Raw genomic sequence first — 25,072 nt, forward strand, 5'->3', positions numbered from 1 at the left:
GTGGTGCTGGCCGCAGAGCCGCGAGGAGGCCCGGTGGAAGATGGCGGCATAGCACTCTCGACCACGAGGCTGAGAGGAGGAGTAGCGCTGGTTGGAGCCGTGATGGAAGCCACAGTTGTGGTGTGTGGATCTGTAACTTTGGTGGTGGATTGTGGGAGTTGGTTTGATGCAGCCCCATCGTGATGGCTTGGACCCGTCTTGTGCGCTTGCTTCAAACCGTAGTTGTTTGGAAGGCTTCGTTTGAGGGATGAATAGGAGGAGATTCCTTTGAGTCAAGAACACGCGTCGAGTATAACTCGTGCTCTTAATAAAAGCACCAAATATGTTTGAGCAAATGTTTGCACGGGAATATTCACATGTAGATTCTTCGACCCTTGAATGTCCTTCTCTTTCTTCTCCCTTGGTTCTTGTAAAACAAATCTAGGTCAATGGACCACACCTGGGGGGATATTGGCTAAAGACCCTCTGATGCCTAAGTTAGTTCGATTGGATCTTGAGAAAGATACGACAATAGCTAAAGTGGACGGAGTTTTCTCTCACGGGGAGAGCCGGGTGGCCAGAGCTGTGTTTGGTGGCTGGAGCTGTGTGGGGGAGAGAGAGAGAGAGAGAGAGAGAGAGAGAGAGAGAGAGAGAGAGAGAGGAGTTTGTGTAGGGTTTTAGAATTATGTTTAGAATTTGTGTAGGGTTTCAGAATTAGAGAAGAATTACCTTGAGTGTCTTGTTTAGCCATGTATTTATAGTGCTCCTTGTATACTAGGGTTTGAGAGTATAATCCTTATTTGGTTAGGATTATTCCTTCCCAAAAAGATGATAGGAATAATAAGAGGGATTTACTGGAAATTGGTTCCTTGATTTAGGGAGATATTCCCATATTTAATTAAAGATAATTTCCCTAATTAAATTAGGTAATTAGTTGGCCTAAAGAATACCCCTTTTCCACGTATCGTCTTCTTATTGGCCGGTAAAATATGTGTTCCCACAATTATCATCTTGTGGTTCTTGTTCATCGGTGGCATTAGTCTTACAACTTAATCACACATGAAGTTCCTGTACACTGCTTTCAATCCAATATCGTTTGTACGTCTTTCATTACTTCTATGCATTGCTGGAGTATACCGTATATCTAATTTATCCAGTTTATATTTTTAACCATGTCTCTCTCTCCTTATGAATGTTCATCTAACTAGTCACACAAGCATCATGCTCAACTCCAAAACAGAAATTTACTTAGCATGATTCTACTTGGATATGGTGGCATTCAACAGGGTCTCTATACTGTAATTTGTTTGCAGTGCTGGACTTCTTTATACAATTTCATACTGAAGGCAAAGGCTCATCTTCATCAAGTGGAACAATTCACACGAAAGTATATACGTATATAAAATCAAATTGCTCACAACCACTTCCTAGCTAAGTTACAATGGCATGCCTCTGCCTTGTATGAGCTGAACACACACATATATATATATATATATATATTGCTTGTCAACTGGTGTTGGAGCCGCACACAAATTAGCACATTGAGAAGCACATTACACAAACCACTCCTTTTCTCACAAACACTGTCATCTCATATCTCATACGTCATTCCAACTTTGAGAAGCCTAGTCCTTGGGATTGCCATGACTTGTTCCCCTTGCCTGAAGTTTTTCCTCAAGAAATCGTAGGCATAGTTGACAACAAACTTCTTGAACAATGACGAGTTCTGTGCGGCCAACACTTCTGTCTCTCCCAGCAGATAAACTATGCCGTCCTTCATAGCTCCTTGCACAAACTGAATTTCCTCCTCAGCTCCTTTGATGGGTGCAGAGACAATTCTGCTGGATGAGTTCACCGACCTCGCAGCATTGAATGACTGAATGGACCCTGTTGAGACCCGAGGCGGGTTAACTTGTTGTGCTGATTCTTCACCATTGAATGACTCCCCATCTTTCCTTGCCTCCTCTGTCTTCTCTGTCACTCCTCCATCAAGTACGAAGTGTTCGTGAACTTCGTGGCGGATGAATTCTTTCAAGTTCTCAACCAGTTGGCGCTCGAACTCTTCAGGTTCCTCAACTCTGTCATTGTAACCATACCTTGCTACACAGCGGAACATTCTGTACTCTCTTGGCTCCAACTGTCGAAACAGAAACCTCTCCTCCAATGCAACTTTGCTGAATGGGATAGGCTTGATGGAGACAATCACTATAACAGAGTGGATGGAGGGTACATTGTTGACAAAGTGAGAAAATATAGGGGGAATTCCCTGCACAAGCTCAGAATATAGAAGTCCAATGCCTGGCACCCTATTTATGTTGGGGTTACAGGCCAATTGTTTCATGTATTCTGTGGAAACCTTGTTGTTGAGCTCAAACATGTATTTTTGTTTGTGCACATAATGCCAAATCCCCATGATTGCCATAAGGAGAGAAGCAAAGACCAGAGGAAGGAAACCGCCTTGCGCAAATTTGTACAGCACGGCGGATGAATAAACCACCTCGATGGAGATGAACACCACAAAGAACAGAGCAATCAACCATATGCTCGTCTTCCATATCACCAACATAATGAGAGTAAGCAAACATGTTGTGATGACCATAACACTAACCACAGCAATTCCTGCATCACAAACAGGTACACGTCATTTTGGAAATCTACAAATTTGGGCTGTACAAATTCAAAATGCGTTGTTGTGCTTAATTACCATATGCGTTGCCAATCTTTCCGGTGGTCTTGAATGCTGCAGTGACTATAACACAAGCAACCATAAGCAGGTAGTTGATCTCAGGTATGTACACCTGACCCTCATACTTGGCAGAGGTATGAACAACCTTAACTCTCGGGAAACAACCCAAACTTAGGGACTGGGAGATGATTGAAAATGCCCCAGATATCATAGCCTGACTGGCAATAATAGCAGCAGCTACGGCAATGACGAAAGTTGGCCAATACAAAGGGTCTGCACATTGCATCCCAGTGAAGATAGTTATTAACTTAGTAAAATTGTTCAAGCACAGTGGTAAAGTGCAATTACATTGAGAAGTGAAAACTCACCTGGTATTGAGTCATAGAATGTGTGCTCCACCTTCCCTGGGAACTTTCTGAGGAATGCTGCTTGCCCACTATATGCAGTTATTAATGCAGGAAATGTGATGCAAGAGAAACTGATCTGCAACACATTATGGTGCAACTTGTAAGAACCTTTTTGAGGAGACAACCAAAAGCACAAAAATATGCACAAGGTATTTGCTCTTTACTTACTTGGATTGCTTTGACATTGAAGTGACCCAAATCAGCAAACATGGCCTCAGTCCCTGGTTAATTTAAGCCACTAGTTAAATCCATATTCACAAGGAGTGAAGGAGATCAGATATGTTAAAACTATATATAACCGTGCGCGGTCACATACCAGTAATGCAGAGGAAAACTCCCCCAAGGGAAACCCATCCTTTTTTCCCATTTCTTTTGAAGAAATCTATGATGTATTTTGGGTTGAAAGCACGCAATACACCAACGTCATGTTTGAACAAGTTGTAGAGACCAATGCCGCTGATGAGCAAGAACCACAGCAGAATGATGGGTGCAAAGGTGTAGCCCACTTTATCAGTCCCAAATCGTTGAGCAGCAAAGAGAACGATCAAGATTACTATGGAAATCCCCACAACAGCATCTGTATCAATTCTCAGGCTCAGCCAATGTTAGGAAACCGCTAAAATGAATGTCTTTCTGATTTGCACATCCAAGTCTTCTCTGTTTTCTTCCCCTTTTGTTTTGGTCACAATATTTGGGGCAATACAAAACAATAATAAATAAAAAAACATGTATATATATGTTACCTGTGCCTAAAGACTTAATCCCGCTCACTGCAGAAAGGACTGCACGCAATATGTACATAGAATTTGTGTTAATATTCAACTCTTGCAAGATATTAGTACACAGAATATTTAAATAACAAGTTTTCAAATACACACTCTGTGTGACACAAACCACCTTTTAAGTCCACCCACAATGTTCCAATAAAAAAAAAAAGTCCACTCACTCACAATGTTGTATATTTTTTGGTCAGACCTACAATGTAGTTTTATGATCTGAATCGTTGTCAATTTTTTTTGGCCTTTATCAAGATCATCCATAATCGAAATGAGTCCAAATCGAAAATGAAGTATCATCTAATTGCAATCGAATAAATAGATGATACTTCATTTCTAATTTGACTAAAATGATTATGATGATAGACAAATGACCAATCAACTTTTGATTTTTATAATTATTTACAGGAATGATCTTTTTACGAGAATTAAAAAAATAGAAGTCTAGATTATGAAATCAGATACTGGGGTGTGTTTGAAAATTCATCGTAGGTAAAATACTTATTTTTTATTTATTAAAAAAGATACTTTATTAGAACACCATAAAACCATTAAATTATACAGCGGAAATAATGAAAACATCTAAAACCAAACATGAAAGCCAGAATTGTGTGCCTTATTTTATTTGCCAATTGAAGTGTACTAATTACCTGAAATGCATGGAGTAAGAACCCCATCTCCAATGACCATGGAAGTTCCCATAATGGTCACAAGGAAAAGAACGTATTGTGCCATCTTACTATTCTCCAACTTCTTCTTGATGGTTTGGGCTCGTTTTAACTCGTTGGATGGTGTTTCCAGTTTGTAGTTGGATAGCTCCCTATCTTCTGGCTGGTTATTCGGAATTAAGCTCACCTTCGCATACCGACACATCAATGAATACAGTGCAAACGTTCCCCCTACAAATTAATGTACACTTAATTAGTTTTTCGGGGTAATTAATGACAAATTAATTCATAAAGTTATTGGTTTATTTATAACAAGTAGTACTATGATGAGTCGGCCTCGACACATGTTAGTATATTTTTTGTTTAGTTGAACTTGAAAAAAATGAAACATTGTTACGTGAATTGAGATCGAACATATGTTTATCGATTTTACCATCGCCGTTATCGTTGGCCCAGAGGACGATGAAGACATACTTGAGCATGGGCACGAGAGCTATGGTATAGATGATGAGAGACAATACCCCTAGAATGTCATCGACGTTGTCAATACCATCTGTGAAAGTGCTCGAAAACACATAGAGTGGAGACGTCCCTATGTCCCCATACACAATCCCTATGCTCTGAAAGGCCAAACTCAACGTTCTTTGCCAACTTACCTGAAACAAAAGTATTATTAGTTGCTGCTATTTGTACCATCTTACCAGATCAAATACAGTGTCTTTAATAAATAGTAGAAATTAAGCGAGATTAAATTCGTGTTAATGAAATAATAGGTCATGGAAATGATTTTTTTCTTTTGACAGTGCGATATTCTAAACTACTCTAATGGACTATGAAATTTATAGTAGAACAGACCTGTGAGCCATGGCTCCGGGTCGTGGAAACTCTTCCAGCCTCTAAACTGAGAGAGTCCACGCGGCGCAACTTAGCCCATGACGCCTTTCTCTCCTTCAGGTGCTGGTTCGTTAACTCTGCCTCCCCTTCTCTCAGGCTCACCACTTTCTCTGCCATTTCTTCTTCTGGTACTTGTCTTAAAATTCAACACCATGCCTCATGTTTTTATAGGCGAAATCAAACACGCATTAGACTCTGAACACTTGTGACCTGTAAGCTTATTAATTTATTTTTCCATATCCATCTGCAAAAGAATATTCGTGTAGACGTGTCAGTTACTCGTATTGTTTATAAATGAGCAATAATATTTAGAAATTTGACACGGTAGGGGGTTTGTCGTTGGGGTCACAAAGTCGCATGTTCTCTCGTATTCCTTCTGACATTAGTACATATTTATCTGCAATTTTCAAATATGAACCTTCGTGCGCTTTGTTTTAGTAAATTATGGATTAGATTTTTCGTCTTTTAGTGGAAATCAGTTTATGGTATGCCGTCAATGACTTAATCATAGGATTAAGATAATCAGACGAAGATTTATGGATAAACAATTTTGGTAAAAGACAAAGAAGTTTATGGATATGCAATTTTGGTAATCATGCTGATTATATATAAGGACTATGAGACGGTACGGATCTAAAATTACCATAAAAATTCAAGACCCAATTGTTGTAGATGACAATTTGGGATCTAAAATGATCTTGAAAGCGAACTTCAGAAGTAAGAAATATTATTTTATGAAACATTATTGCAATGATTACCAATATTAAAACCCATATAATAATGGGTGAAAATTAGGGGTGGGCACTCAAACCGGCGAACCGGAAATCTGAGCCGAACCGTACCGAACCAAACCGGAAAAAAATCGAGTTGACCAAAAAGTCAAAAACCGAACCGGACCGGTTTGGACCGGTTCCGGATCCGGTTCCATGTCTTCAAAAATCGAACCGGGCCAAACCGAACCGGTGAAACTAAAAAAAAATATAATTTCAATATATATTTATATTTAATGCTATATTTTTAATTTCACTAAAAAAAAACTAATATTTATCCAAGTTCAATGTCAAAATATCTCTCTTTTCTCACTTTAATATTTATTTTTTATATGAAATTGAGTAATTTGTTAATTTTCAAGTAAAAAAATAATATTTCAGTTGAGAATTGTATTAAAAAATAATTTAAAAAAATAATTTTTATAATCCGGTTCAAAACCGAACCGGAATCGGAACCGGACCGAAATCGGTTCAAACCGAACCGGACAGTTTTTGAAATTTTTTTAATTAAAACCGAACCGAACCAAACCGGATGAATAGTACCGGATCGGTTCTAAACCGGTCCAAACCGAACCGTGCCCACCCTTAGTGAAAATGTAAACCAATAGCGTTTTGAAATAAGACATCCACATGTTGACGAAAAAAAGGGCCAAAAGCCACTTTTGGTCTTTATAATTTAGCACTTCAACCATTTTTGATTATATAGTTTTAATTTTGTCAATTTTACCATTGTGGTTTTGTATTTGTAGCAATTCAAGGATATATTAGTATTCTTGTCAATTTCTTTAATGATGTAAGGGGCAATTTCGTCAACCCAAAACCCTTGAGCGTAGAAGCTTGTCTGAAATTCTTCCCATTTCATATGAGGGCTCGAAATTCAACCACTAATCCAAATTTTTTAAGAACCTTAAACAAAAATAACCAATTTCAAGCCCTAATATGCAATTAGGGGAGTTTCAGATGAGCTTTTATACTCAAGGATTTTGAGTTGACGAAATTTCCCCTTGCACCGTCAAAGAAATTGACAGGAATACTAACTTGTCATTGAATTGCTATAAATATGAAACTACATGGTCAAAATTGACGGAATTGAAACTATAAACTCAAAAGTGGTTGAAGTGCCAAACTATAGGGACCAAAAGTGACTTTTAGCCTATAAAAAAATACGGTTAATTTCAATTTAGTACTCTGAATTTTTACCTTTAAGGCACGTTTGTTCTTGAACTCTCAATTTTAACGATTATATATCCTTAACTTTTCAATTTTGTGCAATATGGTTCCCTCATTAACTTCATCGTCAAAATTTTGGTTAATTGCTTGCGTGATAAGTCTGGGTCCCATCTATTCACTTACTTCAATGTGAATTGAAGGGTATTTTGTTAAAAAATGATTTGGTATTAATGCATGTAATGTGTTCTTCATGGGTAGGAAGACACTAATTACCCGAAAATACCCTTCAACTAACATCGAAATAAGCGAATAGGTGAGACCCATGTTTGCTATGCAAGCAATTAATGAAAATTTTGATGTCAAAGTTAACACCGGAACCAGATTGCAAAAAAAATGAAAAGCTTAAGGTATGTAATAGTTAAAATTAAGAATGTAGGAGCATACGTACTTTAAGGGTAAGAGTTCAGAGTAATAAATCAAAACTAACCCCAAAAAATATTGCGAACCAACCAAAAACCAGAGTTGAAAGAAATTTCAGTTAAGACCATGGAAGGTAACTGTTTGTGCAAATAATCTCACGGGAGAATATTCGCTTCTAGATCCTTCAACCTTCGATATTCCTTCTCTCTTTTCCTCGATTCCTGTAAAAAAGACTGAAGTAAATAGACCACACCCGGGGAGTGTTGGCTAAAGGCTCTCCGATGCCTAAGTTAGTTCGAGTGTTTGTAGGAAAACAATAGCTAAGCAAAGGGTACGGAGTTGTATGTATGGTGTAAACCGGGTGGTCAGAGCCGTGTGTGGTGGCCAGAGCCGTGTGGAGAAAATATGGAGAGTGGAGAGGGAGAGAGAGCTTCGGGTATTTTTCTCGGGTATTAGGAGTAGGTTTTCTGAAGTACCTTGAATGATGAATGAGGTCGTCTATTTATAGGAGCCTCGGGGCTAGGGTTTCGTAGGAATTGAGTCAGCTTTGATAATATCCGAATTAAATATATTATCTCTTAAGAAGATAATATCTGAATTAAATGATATTATCTTCTCCTTATTAGGATAATATCTTAATTAATGATATTATCTCTTTAAATAAAGATAATATCATATTAATTAAGATATTTATCCCAATTAATTAATTAGCCAGATAAACTGGTTTAATTAATTAATTTAAGAGATAATCTTCTTTTCCACGTGGCGTGCCCTGATTGGAGACGAAAATATATGCTCTCACAAATGCCCCCAGCTTCTGCATGGCGCTTGTGTGGCATGTAGGAGATGAAATTATTTTTTTGGGGCTCTCCAACTGTGTCTGGGCTTTATTATGTGAGTTGGACTCCTTCGCAGATCAGATTCTCAATTGCTGTAGGCTTCTGACTGTAGTTGGAGTTGGATTCCTAGTAGGAATGAGCTTGCGATTCCTTCTTGACCCGGGTTGTCCAACTTGTATAAATACAGGGCTTCTCTTCACTCTTTCTCACATTGCAAACTTAACTTCTCTACTTTCTAGCTTGAGAAAGATCTTGGAGAATTTTGTACTGCTTGTCGAAGAGAGGAGTTGCCGTGCATCCCAAAGTAAGTCGAGCACGTAAATTTTTTCTTCATCTTCCCTTTTTCGCGGCTAGGACCAGCTGGGTGGGACTAGGCTGGTTGTCGTCGTGACTGGCGGCCAAAGAAGATTGGAGCAGCGGTTGCAACTGGTGGCTGCCGAGCGACAATCAGGAAGAAGTTAGTGGACTGCCCCCTGCTGATCGAGAGATGGAAGCAGGATGATCCGAACCCTGATGATTTGCCTGCTGCATGAAAGGAGTGCTCTGCTGAACCCCCCTCAAAGAGGAAGGCTGATGTCAAGTCTTTGAGAACTCAAGCTACTTCTTTACGGGCGAGGAATGTGTCTCTATTGAGGAAGAAGCCAAGGCTCCCTTCTGTTGAGAAGACCCAAGTATGAGCTATTCCCGCATCATCTGCCAGGGTCAAACATCTTGTTGGTGCAAATAGCAAGAAGATTGGTGGTATGCGCAACATTAAGGATGTTCCCCTTAAGCCTCTTGCTGATGAGTATGGAGATCAAGATCTGCTCTGCGAAATAATTCGTGTGCGATCTAGCTCACCAGTTGAGAAGCAAAGAGGTGCAGATGCTCATCTCCGAAGTTCAGGTTATCTACATCAGTCGAAGAGTGGAAGTCGATCTGGGCGGTCTGCTCATCCATCCAACCATCATGTTTCAGCTATGGCGGCGGCCAAAAAGGCGAGAGAGTCATCTGCCCGAGCGAAAGGTTCTTCTGCAACATTAGCGGCTGATTCCAAGGTGGACAAGTCCAGCCCTGCAGGGGATGCAGGTGTGTCTGATATGCTGAAGACGAACTTCCTGTCAAGTCCATCCACGTGTGCTAAGCTGTTGATCAAATCCGTCAGGCTGGTGATCTTGGTACTTTCTCAAGTCTTTCCTTGGAAAAACAAAGAGAAGCAACATTTCATTTGCTTAAAAAAGGAGTGGTTTTTGCTGCGGAGACCATCCGGAACTCGTCGTCTGCTGTTGCCTCCTCTTCTGCTCAGCTTAGTGAGTTGAAGAAGAAGAATGCTGAGCTAGCTAGCAAGCTTTCTGCCGAGCAAACTCGTTACGAGAAGAAGACGTCTGATTTCCGGGCGATGACATCTGAGCTGAAGAGTTCCCTTACTGAGAAAGATTCCGAGCTCAGCTCTTTTGCTGTAGACTTGGCAAGTCGAAAAGATGCTTATTTCCGCCTTGAGCGCAAGAATGCCGACATCACTCATAGTTATGACAAGCTTTTGGCTAGATTTCACGCCTATCATAAGTCTGCTGAATAATCCAAGTCCGAAGCTGTCATGGATGCGTACAAGTTGGGCTACTTGGACTGCACAATTGGGTATGATCCCTTCTATGCCATTGGAGATGAAGATATCGAGATGCTCTATCCTGACTTGCCCCCTGTGCAAAGTGAGAAGGCTAATGCTATGAACACTGAAGGAGCTGAAGAGCAGGTGGCTGAAGAGGCAGTAGCTGAAGAGGATGGAGCAGAGGATGATGCAGCTGATGAGGCGGTGGCAGACGTCATAGATCATGCATGTGGAGCTGCTGAGAGCGTGGCTAATCAGGATGCTGAAGAGGCTGCAGATCAGGGGTCTCCTGCTGGCGTTTCGGAGTAGACGAAGACTTCTTTATTTCTTTTCAGTTTTTGTAGTCTGCTTTTTGTTTAGAATAATTGGTCTTGTTTTGACCATCTTCTTTTTGTTTGAACTTGGCCGGTTGGTCGCTTTGCTATGGAAATTTCAGTCTTTATTTTTTCAACTTCAATTTGCATATTGTCTTGTGAACTGCTTGAGTAACCGGTTAGTGTCTTGCTGTGTATTTCCCTTGGGATTTTGGCAAAAGTCAGGGTCCCCCTTGAGGGACTCCGGGCGTATTCTGCATTTTTTCAGAAAACGCTTTAAGACGCTTCTGGTCGTTGCCCTGCGTCTCTCTTAGGACGCTGCTTATGAACAACTGTATGACTATCCTGCCCCCTTTAGGAAACGGATAGGAACCTAGATATTTCCCTTAGGAAATTCCTGGCGCACCCTGCAACCCCCTTAGGATGCTGCTTTGTGGGCTGCGTCTCCCGAAGGACGCTTTTGGTCGTCGCCCTGTGTCTCCCTTAAGACGCTTTTTATGGACAACTTTTGTGACTATCCTGCCCCCCTTAGGAAACGGATAGGAACCTGGATATTTCCCGCAGGAAGCATGGTGACCCCCTTTTAAGAAACTCCTGGTGCACCCTGCGTCTCCCTTAGAACACTGTTTTGCAGCCTGCGTCTTCCGAAGGACGCTTCTGGTCGTCGCTCTACGTCTCCCTTAGGACGTTTTTTATGGGCAACTGTTTGGCTATCCTGCCCCCCTTAGGAAACAGATAGGAACCTGGATACTTCCCTTAGGAAATTCCTGGCGCACCCAGCGTCTCCCTTAGGACGCTTCTTTGCGGGCTGCGTCTCTCGAATGACGCTTTTGGTTGTCGCCCTGCGTCTCCCTTAGGATGCTTTTTATGGGCAACTGTTTGGCTATCCTGCCTCCCTTAGGAAACGGATAGGAACCTGGATACCTTCCTTAGGAAATTCCTGGCGCACCCTGCGTCTCCCTTAGGACGCTTCTTTACGGGCTGCGTCTCCCGAAGTTTGCTCCTAGTTGTCGCCCTGCGTCTCCCGAAGGACGCTACTTATGGGCAACTGTCTTTTGTTGTGGCACATTCTGGAATTTGCAGTAGTTGCTTCTCTTCTTCAGAAATGTGCATAACTCATTGTCTGCTGGGGACTGAGCAGGTAGGAGGAAGTGTCATGGATAGTATCTTTGGAGGTGGTAGGCCTTCCATTGTCGCGGAATCTCCTTTCCTTCCATGATGTCAAGCGTATAGCTTCCTCTGCCCCCGGACCGGCTGATTATGTAAGGGCCTTCCTAATTAGGTTTCATCTTTTTAGACCCTTGTCTTTGTGCAGTGATGAAGGCTTTTCTTAGCACAAGGTCGCCTGGTTGAAACTGTCTGATCTTAGCTCTTTTGTCGTAGTAAGACTTCAACCGCTGTTGATAGGAGGCGACTCGGACAATGGCCTTCTCGCACTCGCCTTCAAGTAAGTCAAGGTTGAGTCTCATCTGCTCGGAGTTCTGCTCAATACTGCCCACTTCGATGCTTATAGAGGGGACAGTGAAGTGATGAGGAATGATCGCTTCAGTTCCATAGGCGAGGAAAAACGGGGTTTCGCCAGTTGATCTTCGCATGGTGGTGCGATAAGCCCATAGTACGCCAGGGAGCTCATCTACCCATTTTCCTTTGGCGCCTTCTAATCTCTTCTTCAGACAATCCAATATTATTTTATTGGATGCCTCGGCCTGGCCGTTGCCTTGAGGATATCTTGGGGTAGATAGATGCTGCTTGATGCCATACTTTTTGAAGAAGGCAGTGATCTGCTTGCCGATGAATTGTGAGCCATTGTCGGTAACTAGTGATTGTGGGCAGCCAAACCGGCAGATAATGTTTCTCCAGATAAATCATTCCACATAATCTTCTTTAGTAGAGGATAGAGCTTCAGCCTCGATCCATTTAGTAAAGTAATCAATGGCGACGATCATCATTTCTTTCTTGGCCGGTGCCGTTGGCATGGGGCCTACTAAGTCGATGGCCCATTGCATGAAAGGCCACGGACTGTTCTACGGATGGTAGATTTCGGCAGGCAGATTAGGAAGTGGTTTGTACCGTTGGCAGCGATCACATCTTTTGACATATTCAGTGGAGTCATGGCGCATAGTAGGCCAGAAATAGCCTACGTTTAGAGCCTTCTGGGCGAGTGACCTGCCCCCAGAGTGGTTGCTACACTCACCGTCATGAATTTTACAGAGGACCTCAAGTGTTTGAGGGTACTTTATGCAAGTGAGATGAGGGCCGGAGTATGATCTGCGAATGAGCTTGTCGCCCTGCATGTAATATCTCGCGGCTTTCTGTTGGACCTTCCTAGTTTCGGACTTATCCGTTGGCAGATTTCCATTCACTAAGTAGTCGATGATGGGGTCTTGCCAGCTGGGGTCTTCATCGATCTGCATTGAGTCGATTGGCTCTATTTCTTCGATGCTTGGTCGGTCAAGGTGTTCGACTGGGATGAAGCGTCTGAACTGGGTGTCCAGTGCTGATCCTAGGCTTGCCAACTCATCTGCATGAGTGTTCTCTGCCCGTGGAACTTGTTGGATGGTGAAAGTAGGAAATTCTTTCAAAAGTCCTTGGACTTTGTCGAGGTACTGGATCATTCTTGGATGTTTTGCCATGTACTCGCCTGAGGCTTGATTCATGATCAGCTGGGAGTCTGAGTAGATGGCCAATCTCTTGATCGTCAGTTCTTTTGCTAGGCGCAGTCCTGCGAGCAATGCCTCATATTCTACCTCGTTGTTTGAAGCAGAAAAGCCTAGTGTGATGGCTTGTTCCAACAAGGTTCCGTCTGGGGTGATTATGACGACGCCTGCCCCTGATCCTTTATGATTTGGTGCTCCGTCTACATGCAATTGCCACATGTCGTTTGGTAGGTTTGAATCGGCAGGGGAGGTGTCGTCTGCTTTTTCCTTATTTTTCGTGACCATCTTCTCTTCTTCGGCTGTCGGAGTAAACTCTACAACAAAATTGCTAAAGCTTGGGCTTTTATAGCAGTCTTCGGCCGGTAGAGGAGGTCGTATTGACTGAGTTCGATAGCCCATTTCGTGAGTCACTGAGAAGCTTCGTGGCTGTGGAGGATCGATCTCAAAGGAAAGTCTGTTATGACAATTATCCGGTGTGCTTGGTAGTAGGGCCTTAGTTTTCTGGCAGAAACTACAAGCGAAAAAATGAGCTTCTCCATTTTCAGAATAGCGGGTCTCTGCACCGAGGAGAGCTTTTGAAGTGTAGAATACCAGATGTTGTGCCCCCAGCTCTTCTCGGATGAGAGCTGAGCTGACAGCTGAGTCGGACACCGCCAGGTAGATGTACAAATCTTCGCCTGGTATCGGTTTTGAGAGTAAGGGAGGTGAAGTGAGGTAGGTTTTCAAGTTTTGAAAAGCTACTTCGCACTCGTCATCCCACTTATCCCTGTGTCCCATCTTTAAGGCTTTGAAAAATGGCATGCACTTATCGGTAGATCTTGAGAGGAATCGGCTGAGAGCTGCCGCCCTACCCGTTAGACTTTGTATCTCCATTGTTGTGGCAGGTGACTTCATGTTGAGTATAGCCTTGATTTGATTTGGATGTGCCTCAATTCCTCTTTGGGTGACTAAGTATCCCAGGAATCGGCCGGACGAGACTCCAAACGTGCATTTGCTCGGGTTCAACTTCATGTTGTATTTTCGGAGTAGGCTGAATGCCTCGGCAAGGTTCTTGATGTGGTCTGCTCGCTCGGGAGCTTTGACTAGCATGTCGTCTACATAGACCTCCATAGTCTTGCCGATTTGCTCCTTGAAAATTTTGTTCACCAGCCTTTGGTAGGTTGCTCTGGCGTTCTTTAGCCCAAAGGGCATGACTTTGTAGCAGTATGTACCTCTTTCGATGATGAAATAGGTTTTAGACTTGTCATCTTTATGCATCATGATTTGGTTGTAGCCGGAGTAGGCGTCCATGAAGCTTAGCAGTTGGTTGCCGGAAGTTGAATCGACGAGCTGATCAATTCTATGCAGTGGAAAGTAGTCTTTAGGGCATGCCTTGTTGAGGTCAGTGTAGTCGACGCATACTCTCCACAAACCTTTGTCTTTCTTTGCCACTAGAACAACGTTCGCCAGCCATTCTGTGTAGGAGACTTCTTCAATGAATCCAGCAGCTAGAAGCTTATCGATCTCGGCTTCAATGATGGCAACCCGCTCGGGGGCGAAGTTACGTATCTTCTGCGCTACAGGTTTGATAGCTGGGTTGATGTGTAGGCGATGGCAGATGATCTGGGGATCGATGCCAGGCATGTCGGATGGTGACCATGCAAATACGTCTTTGTTGTTCCGGCGGAAGGCTGCAAGCTCTATCTTTTCCTCATGGCTTAGGCGCGAGCCGATCCGCGCTTTTCTCTCTGGCTTGTCAGGATCAAGGGGTACTAACTCAACGTCCTCTTCGGGCTTCCATCCTTCTTCAGGAGAGACCTTTGGATGGATTCCCTAGACTTGGTCCTGATTCTTTGATTGCTATTGGGGAGTAGCTATTCCCTTTCCTTTCTGGTCTACTCGGCTGTCAGGAACGGGATCTGCTTTCTCTTCTGCTTGTTCTACTCCCTTTAGATATGCCTGATTCACAGGGAGGAACTGTGTTTGCTTGCCTTTCTTCAGCCCTTGAGCTGAGCATTTTCTTGCCATTGCCTGATCGCTGTTGATCTGGCCGATATTGCCCACAGGGATTGGGTAGCGAATCTTCTGATGTGTGGCAGAGGTGATGGCGTTGATCTGGCCGATCCATGGTCTGCCTAGAATGCCATTGTAGGGTGAGATTTCATCAATAACCATGAACGTTTACGAGCTGATTACAGGGGGAGAGTAGACGTCGAGGTCTATCGTGCCCACAGTAACCGTCGTTGCGCCATTGAAACCAGTCAGTGACTTGGCTGATTTATTGATCTTTGCCTCTAAGCCCATCTGTTGGATGACTGTCAATTGTAGGATGTTGGCTGCACTGCCCTCATCTGCATGGACTCGGTCGACCATGGCCTGAGCGATTTGAATGCTGATGACAAGGGCGTCGTTGTGCGGTAGATCAAGGCCGATTAAGTCTTTCTTTTGAAAGCCGATCACAAGATTGTCTTCTGCCAGTGAGAAGCTAGTTGAGACTTGGGAGATCATAGTAGCCTGTTTGATCTTCCTCTTCTTTTCTTTGTTGGTCAATCCGGACTCCTTGGAGTCGGCTAGGATTGTGTTAATCCTTATGACCTTCTGGGGTGGCTCCTTGGCAGTATCGCGGTCTTCTATCTGCTGGATGGCCTGCTTCGCGATGAACTCCGTGCAATGACCTTCTCTCACGAGTTCTTCGAGATACGTTTTCCAAGCAAAGCAATTATTCATATTGTACCTATGTGTCGCATGGAAGGCACAATATTTTCTGGTATCCCTCTTGTCTGGGTCTCCTTTCAAGGGTGACGGTCTTTTTACCCAAGGTTTGTTCTTCACTTCGGCTAAAATTTGATGTATGAGGATAGAAAACTTGGTGTAGTTCTCTTTCGTCGTGGCCTCTCTTTGTAGGCGTGACCTGCCTTTGTCTCTGTCCCTACTGCCAAGCCTGTCGCCTCTTTGTTCTGTCCGTTTGGCCGGTCGATCTTCCTACTCAGTGGACTTCTTCGCGGTGATTCAATCGTCATCCCAGAGTGCGTAGCGTTCTGCAGTCGCGAAGACCTCTGCCAGAGTCTGGCTGGGAGTGATAGTCAGCTCGCGGTATAAGTCATGTTCTGCTGGAAGACCTTTCTTGAATGCAGAGGATGCGATTTGGTCATCGCACCCTACGATGTTGGCCTTTTCTGCTTTGAACCTCTTGATGTAATCTCGAAGGGATTCCTCGGGCTTCTTGCGCAGGTTGAACAGATGGTCAGGGTTCTTCTTGATCGTCCGATAAGAAGTGTATTCTTTAGTGAAGACGTAAGTAAGCTCCTTGAAGCTGTTGATCGACCCGTATGGCAGGGTATGGAACCATTCCTGAGCTGCTCCTCGCAAAGTCATTGCAAACACCTTGCACATTAGCGCGTCTTCGGCTTTGTAGAGGATCATAAGGCTCTTGAAATGCTTAAGATGACTTTCGGGGTCGGAATCGCCTTTGAAGCATGTGAAAGAGGGCGTTGAGAATCTTTTCGGGGGAGCAGCCTGCTTGATTTTGGCGGTAAAAGGTGAGGAGTTTGCTTGGTCTACCTCAATGCGTAGTGCATCTTTGAAATTTCCGCCAATCTTTAAGTCTCGAAGTCGGTTATTCACGAGCTTCTCAACGTCTTCTGCATGCATGGCTAGTCAGTCACGTTGATGACCTTCACGATTTAGATGATGCTGATTGACTTCCTCATTGGTTTGTGAGGGTTGACCTTCTCGGTTTCGCTGTCTAGGCGGCGTGTTGGTGGACTGCGCTTGTGAGGGATTTCCAGTAGTTTGGTGAGGAGAATTGGTTCTTTGAGAGCGAGTAGCGGAGCGCCTTTCTTCACGGTCCTCATTGTGATGATTGTCGAGTTAACCTCCCTGGGGGCCTATCCTTTTGTGAATATTTCTCTGTGAGCGAGCAGCAGAGCGCCTTTCTTCTTGATCCTCGTCTCGATGGCCGTCAAGTTGACCTCCCTGGGAGCCTAGCCTTTCATGAACGTCTTCTTGCTGGCCCAGGTGAGCGTGGATGTCAGGTCTTGGGCCTAGCCTATCGCGTACGTTGGTCCTTAAATTCAATCTGGATGGGAAACTTCGTCTGCTCTGAGTGTGGCTTGTGGATGCTTGCGACATGTCCGCGAGCTGATCTCGTTGTTGCGCATTTCCTTGTCTGCTTACTCCTGCTCGACCTGCTTGGTTCCCGGTGAACTACCTATCGGCGCGTTCGTTTATCCTTCTCTCTTCGTCCTGTTGTCCAAGGCCAAGGTTTTGAGCCAAGTTTATTTGGTTGAGGAGCTGCCTCATCAAATTGTTTTGGTCGTCCATTCTCTGAGTTAGCTGGTCAACTCTCAGATTAAGGTCTACTTGACTCCGTGGATCGGGAGGAGAGAAATGTGTAGAGCCCAATTGCGCACGGGCTAGGGTTTCATTGGACGTGTATGTGGGAGCATGTGTCGAGCGTGGAGGCAATGGAGGGAATGGTTGAAGTTGCTCCAAGATTGGGCCAAAGTCGGCGGTGGTAGTGAGCCCAACTAGATGTGAGGTTCCACCATGCTCAACGGTGGTGCTATGAAGGTGGCTAGGTCCGGCCATGGGGCCTTGAGATGGTACGACGGCGGCGGAGGCCGGTGCTGTGGTTCCAGTCACACGGGGTGGCTGTTGAAGGTTCATGGCGGCGAGAGGTGGTGGAGCCACCATGTCGATCGTGGGATCGTGGGAGGAGTAGCTTTGGGCCGTCACGGATTGAGCCATAACGGCGGTTTTGCTCCTCGTGCGCTTGCTTCCAACCATGGTTGTCTGGAAGGCTTCGGTGGATTGGAAAATAGGAGGAACAGATTCCTTGAGCACGCGTTGAGTATAACTCGTGCTCTCAATGAAAGCACCAAATGTTTGTGCAAATAATCTCACGGGAGAATATTCGCTTTTAGATCCTTCAACCTTCGATCTTCCTTCTCTCTGTTCCTCGATTCCTGTAAAAAAGACCGGAGTAAATAGACCACACCCGGGGGGTGTTGGCCAAAGGCCCTCCGATGCCTAAGTTAGTTCGAGTGTTTGTAGGAAAACAATAGCTAAGCAAAGGGTACGGAGTTGTATGTATGGTGTAAACCGGGTGGCCGGAGCCGTGTGTGGTGACCGGAGCCGTGTGGGGAAAATATGGAGAGTGGGGAGGGAGAGAGAGCTTCGGGTATTTTTCTCGGGTGTTAGGAGTAGGTTTTCTGAAGTACTTTGAATGATGAATGAGGTCGTCTATTTATAGGAGCCTCGGGGCTAGGGTTTCGTAGGGATTGAGCCGGCTTTGATAATATCCGAATTAAATATATTATCTCTTAAGAAGATAATATCTGAATTAAATGATATTATCTTCTCTTTATTAGGATAATATCTTAATTAATGATATTATCTCTTTAAATAAAGATAATGTCATATTAATTAAGATATTTATCCTAATTAATTAATTAGCCAGATAAACTGATTTAATTAATTAATTTAAGAGATAATCTTCTTTTCCACGTGGCGTGCCCTGATTGGAGACGAAAATATATGCTCCCGCAGTAACATTGTCCAAAGATTAAAAAAACAAAAGAAAGAAGAAACTTATGGGACACAACGCCTTAAGCTTTGTTTAACCTAATTACATGTACAAGTAATTTTACATAGGGAGAGGGCGGTGCCACCCTGGCGAGGTTTTGCAATAATTGCCAATATTAAGTACTTTATTAAAGGCGTCCCACAAATTCCAAAGAATGTGATTTGTTATCAAGTCAATTATGTTGTTTTAATTTTTATAAAATTTTTTAATTTTAATTTTAATACAAATAATATTAGAAGAGGAATATGAACCGACCTCGACCTCGATCTCGACCTCGAGTACAAGAGTACACCCTGCACGGTTGAAACTCTGGTTGTGAGGTATCAAAGTGATGGTAACATATATAAACATGACACTTCTTTTTTAAGTTATAAAAGAACAATCGCGGAATAAAAATAATAATTATTAACACAGCAGAAAAAAGAAAGGAAAATGAGCAAATAAATTTGGTTTTCAAATAGCAGCAGCCCAATCTAAAACAAAGGGTCAACTGGTGTAAAAACTCTCTGTCTTACGTTTACAAGCTTAGCTAGTTAGCTTTGCCGGGAAGCAAGCAACGAGCGTGCTTAATTTGAGCAACGAGCGTGCTAGTTAGCTTTATGAGTGCTTAATATATATATATATATATATATATATATATATATCAGTCCCCTTCTATTGTGGGATCCCTCAAATAATTTTATTTGAGGGACGCCCTTTAGGGTACCCTACAATTTTTTTCTCAATGATCCAAACTATATATTTTTTAGGTCTTCATTCATAGATCATCCTTACAAAAAATTAGACAAATCGGAAACCGTTTCGACATCCAATTGTGTTTTACAAAATCAATGAACACGGTGCTTCAAGAAAATGCTAAAATTCCAATAACTTAATTGAGTGGTCAAATGATATCGGATTCAAGTGATTTTTTGTAGAGATGATCTTTGAATGAGTATCTACAAAATAGACGGTTTGGATTAGTGAAATACAATCCGGAGTGGGGTCTACAAGGAGTGTCCCTCAAATAAGCTTATTTGAGGGATCCCTCAATAGAAGCTCTCTGTATATATATAGGGGTGGGCATCGGGACCGGAAACCGGAACACCGAACCGAACCGGTGAAAAAAAACCAGAAAAAAACCGGTTGACCAAAAAAGTCAACAAACCGGACCGGAATCGGACCGAACCGGTTCTGGTTTTACATCTCTCCGCACCGGACCGGACCGAACCGGACCGGTCATATATTTTATATTTATATTTTTACAAAATTTTAAAATCTAATGCCATTTTTTAACTTCTATAATCACTAATTTTCCAAGTTCAACTTCAAAAAATTTCTAAATGTATGAATTGGATTATTTGTTCATTTTTAAGCTAAAAAAATAAGTTATTTATTATAATTTTTTTATTAAAAAAATTAAATTTTTTTTAAAAAAAAAATTTAAAAAAATAATAAATTAATAATCCGGTTCAAAACCGGAACCGGTCAGAACCGGACCGGAACCGGTTAGAACCGAACCGGCCGATTTTCAAAATTTTTTTTGCCTAAATCGGACCGAACCGGACCGGTTAAATAATACCGGTTTCGGTTTCGGTTTGAGATGAGAACCGGACCGAACCGGACCGCGCCCACCCCTATATATATATATATATATATATATATATCCCTCAAATAACACTATTTGAGGGATCCCTCAACTGAAGCTCACTGTATATATATATATATATATTTTATGCGGCAAAATTTTATTAGTTGGCCTTCAGGCTTGAATAAAAACAAATACATTTGACTTTCCTTCATCATTTTATGCTATTTTATGGTCATTATATTTGGCATCAACTTCAATCATAGCTATTCTTTTCTGCCCATAGGGGTCCAATAATTTAGTTGACTTCCAGAATTATATATAAAATATGTGATATTTTATACCAACAGCTCCGACACACACTTAATTAAACGATGTCATTGCTTAATTTAATATACCATTAGATACTAGATTGTCCCTTTAATTTTGAATTATATATGAACTATATGTAGCTAACACATCCTGATGATGACTTTTGTTCTTAAGTTTGATAAAGAACTAATTTTAATTATTACTTCAACTTTTGCTGCTTCAAATGTCAAATGACGGATAAATCAATACCATGTACTCATAAAAATCTTAGTTATCAGATCATGATGAGAAATTTAGGCTAAAATGTGAGCTCATTAGTTAGTTTTGTAAAGTAATCTGCTTCAAATGCATGAAACTTTTACCATACATTACAAAATTTTCACGATAATGTCAAATTTCAGAGAGACAGGTCAGCAACCCACTACTAGTAGTACCTATATTGTCCCCAATTTAAGCACCTACAAAACTCAGTAGTTGTGGAGTTTTATCACTCATCATATATTGTATTTATTTTGTCAAGTTTTCGATATGGAACTTTATATTCTTCAACAAAGAAGTGTGCAATTAATCAAACGTTTTAGTTCCAAATGTCAAAGTAGAACCTAGTAACTTTTTGTTTTTGTTTTGATACAAGAGAGAAATTCTGTTTCAGAAAGGAAACTAGTAGTTGTAGTCAATAAAACAAGAAAATAAAAGCAAATAAATGCTACTGCAAGCAAATACTGGAGAACTTGACATATGAATTTGAATAAATTTCATGGGTGAAGCAAAAAATGAGAGAACTGAAACATTTATTCCTTTTGAAAGAATAGGCTGCATCTATTAAGCTCAACTACATTAAAAAAAAAAAAAAAAAAAAAGAAAATCTATGGTTGAAAAACCCTAAATGCTTAATTTTATTGGGGCGAAAAGTAAAATACAGAGCTTAGTTCTAAGTATACTAAGTCGCCTGAGGACCTTCATTATATATCGTAGGTCATTCCAACCCTAACAAGCCTGGTCCTTGGGATCGCCATCACACTCTCAGACTGCCTAAAGTTTTTCCTCAGGAAATCGTAGATATAGTTGACAATAATCTTCTTGAACCAGGAAGATTTCTCTTCTGCCACCACCTGAGTCTCTCCCAGCAGATAAACAACACTTTTTTCCATTGCCTCTTGCACAAACTGAGTTTCCTCTTCGGCTTTCTGACGACCGCTTACACCTTGATCTTCAGAGGGCATCAAGTGTTGGTGACAAATAAACTCTTTCAAATTCTCAACCAACTGTCTCTCGAACTCCGCAGGCTCCTCAACCCTGTCGTTGTAGCCGTACCGCGCCACGCAACGGAACATTCTGTAATCTTTTGGCTCCAGTTGCCGGAAAAGAAACCTCTCCTCCAGCAACACTTTGCTCACCGGAAGGGGCTTGATCGTCACGACAACCACAACGGAGTGGACGGAAGGTATGTTGGAAACAAAGTGAGAAAATATAGGAGGAATTCCTTGAACCAGCTCCGAGTACAAAAGCCCAATTCCTGGCACCCGGTTTATGTTAGGGTTAGAGGACAACTGTTTCATGTACTCGCTAGACACCTTGTTGTTGGCCTCGTAAGTGTAGCATTGTTTGTGCACGTAATGCCAAATCGCCATAATCATCATGAGCACAGCGGCAAAGCACAGAGGAAGGTAGCCACCTTCACTGAATTTGAATAAGACCGCAGATAAATAAACCCCTTCGATGGCAATGAAGATGACAAAGAAGATAGCAATCAAGATTATGCTTATCTTCCATATGACCAACATGATTAGGGTTAGCATGCAGGTTGTGATCACCATCACACTGACCACCGCAATTCCATAAGCGTTGCCAATTTTTTCTGTGGTCTTGAAGGCCGCAGTGATGATGACGCAGAAAATCATGAGGATGTAGTTGATCTCGGGGATGTAGACCTGGCCCTCGTTTTTAGCTGAGGTGTGAACAATCTTGACTCGAGGGAAACAACCCATGCTTAGGGACTGGGAGATGATTGAGAACGTCCCAGTTATCAAAGCTTGGCTGGCAATAATGGCGGCAAGTACAGCCACCACAAACGTTGGCCAGTACATAGGGCCTGCATGCATGCATACGTACCGTTGAAGATCGATACTTAAGTACTAATTAATTAGTTTTCAACTACTTCATCTCAAGATTAAGTTATTTGTTCTGCATTTACTAATCACCTTGTTCACTTTCTTCCTAGCTAATGTATGTGGATTCAATCTATATTAGAGAGGTGATCATTAAAAATAGTGTTCATCATATCATATAGAGAAGTCATGAGAACTCACTTGGTATTGACGCGTAAAAAGTGTCCGTCACCTTCTCTGGGTACTTGGTGAGATATGCTGCTTGCCCAAAGTATGCAAAGAGTATTGTGGGAAATGTGAAGCAAGTGAAACTGATCTGCGTGAAGACGTTAATTGTGGTGTTAACTGTTGATTAGGACTAGCATATAAATGCGTACGTTTTAGTTCTAGTTCTTGAAAGATCGAGTATGGCTGGTTCAAAAATTGAACGAATTAATGCACAAAACAAAAGAGTAAAGTTTGAAGAACATAAATTAATGCATGCCAGCATAATGAATTTACAATTTACTTACTTGGATTGCTCGAACACTGAAGTGACCCAGATCGGCAAACATGGCCTCGGTCCCTGGTTAATTTATGTCACTAGTTAATTAACGCAACGGGGTAACACGTTAATTACATAATTAAAGAGTTAATTAGTTACCAGTAATGCAAAGAACTACTCCCCCAAGGGAAATCCATGCTTCTTTTCCATTTCTATGGAAGTAATGATAGATGTAGGCCGGATTGAAAGCACGTAACACCGTCACGTCATATGTGATTAAGTTGTACAGACCAATGCAACTGATGAAGACGAACCACAACAAGATGATAGGACCAAAGGTGAATCCCACTTTATCAGTCCCAAATTGTTGAACAGCGAACAGAAGCACCAAGATTACCACGGAAATCCCCACAACAGCATCTGGGATTAATAAACAAAATTTAAGTAAACCAAGTAATTAAGATGATCTTATCTCTTTAATTGAGAAATAATTAACTTAATTGTGGTGTATGTGACAAATTAAAACATGCATATATAAATATATATACCTGTGCCTAATGACTTGATCCCGCTCACTGCAGAAAGGACTGCATGCAGAAAAAGCACACACTTTTGTTAAATCTTGCTAGAAATTAGATTATTAATTACTATACTTACTAATTATTTACCTGAAATGCATGGAGTAAGGATCCCATCTCCAATCACCATGGAAGTTCCCATAATGGTGATAACGAAGAGGGCATATTTGGCAGATTTAGTACGCTCAAGCTTCTTCTTGATCGCTTGGGCCCTTTTCAACTCGTTGGATGGTAATTCAAGTTTGTAGTTGGATAGCTCTCTGTCTTCTGGCTGGGTATTTGGAATTAAGCTCACCTTCGCATACCGGCATATCAACGAATACAATGCAAATGTTCCCCCTGCAAATTAATATACGTAGTAATTAGTTCGTCATCAGAGTACTTAATAATCATAATTTTCTTAAGAAAGTTAATAGACGATTTCGATCATTAAAACTCACAACGCATGAGTAGTTGCCTAAACAAGCTAAGCTAGAACTTGATTAATTAGCTACACCCTAAAAGGATGGAGGAAATAATTGAATTAACTTTAATTGAAAAATCTTACACACCTTCACCATTATCATTAGCCCACAAGACTACGAGTACGTACTTAACCAGGGGTACGAGCAATATGGTATAGATGATGAGAGAGAGCACCCCCAGAATGTCATCCTTGTGGTTAATACCCTTGGGGAAGGTGCTTGAGAAGACGTAGAGTGGAGACGTCCCAATATCCCCATACACCACTCCTACGCTTTGAATTGCTAAACTCATTGTTCTCTTCCAACTTAACTGAAAAACAAAAAAGAGAAAGAAAGGAAAAAAGGTGGACAAATTAAGCACAAACGTACTATGAATTAATTTCAAGTCTCTATCAAAAGAAAAAAAAAAGTGATATATAGTTGGAATGAAGACCTTTGAGCCATGATCATGAGCCGTGGAAACTTTTCCAGCCTCCAAATTGAGTGAATCCGTCCGACGCATCTTATCGTCGGTCTCCGCTTTCTCTCCCATTTCTTGTTTTTCTTTTCTCTTTAAGTTCTCTTGTTTTTCTTCTTCCGATCAACTCTAAGATGATCGTGTAAATCAGAAAAGAAAAGAAAAGAAAAGGCTCTAAGATGACTATCTTTTACATGTTGCATTGAGTTTTATATGCAAAGACATATGTAAAACTCTGACTAGTTACGCGTATAGTCTGTGTATGTACGTTTTTGTAGGCTCCCATTTCTTAGGGTATGTTTCTTTTTCTCTTTCTTTTCGAGATAAATCAAAATTAAAATGACTGTAACTAATTAGTGACAAGCTTT

At 41.8% G+C, this 25,072-nt stretch overlaps 2 protein-coding genes across 3 annotated transcripts; both read right to left on the reverse strand.

Annotated features, from left to right (window-relative positions):
• Window positions 1,255–5,543, reverse strand: LOC18794036 (potassium transporter 5). The gene is made up of 9 exons (XM_020559701.1): window positions 5,372–5,543; window positions 4,950–5,172; window positions 4,499–4,747; window positions 3,816–3,854; window positions 3,389–3,649; window positions 3,241–3,293; window positions 3,034–3,148; window positions 2,684–2,938; window positions 1,255–2,598 (listed from the first exon to the last, which is right to left on the reverse strand). Exons 1-9 carry the CDS (start codon window positions 5,525–5,527, stop codon window positions 1,571–1,573), a joined length of 2,379 nt encoding a protein of 792 aa, XP_020415290.1. The 5' UTR covers window positions 5,528–5,543; the 3' UTR covers window positions 1,255–1,570.
• LOC18790600 (potassium transporter 5) lies at window positions 21,196–24,803 on the reverse strand. Of its 2 annotated transcripts, XM_007223955.2 has the most exons (9): window positions 24,681–24,779; window positions 24,335–24,557; window positions 23,874–24,122; window positions 23,754–23,792; window positions 23,365–23,625; window positions 23,234–23,286; window positions 22,923–23,037; window positions 21,781–22,705; window positions 21,196–21,645 (listed from the first exon to the last, which is right to left on the reverse strand). In XM_007223955.2, exons 1-9 carry the CDS (start codon window positions 24,777–24,779, stop codon window positions 21,576–21,578), a joined length of 2,034 nt encoding a protein of 677 aa, XP_007224017.1. In that variant the 3' UTR covers window positions 21,196–21,575. The 2 variants fall into 2 exon arrangements, with proteins under 2 accessions (XP_007224017.1, XP_020410727.1); XM_020555138.1 differs by having other exon boundaries at window positions 21,196–22,705; window positions 24,681–24,803.

This window comes from Prunus persica, chromosome G1 (assembly GCF_000346465.2).
Source record: "Prunus persica cultivar Lovell chromosome G1, Prunus_persica_NCBIv2, whole genome shotgun sequence".
Classification (NCBI taxonomy): domain Eukaryota; kingdom Viridiplantae; phylum Streptophyta; class Magnoliopsida; order Rosales; family Rosaceae; genus Prunus; species Prunus persica.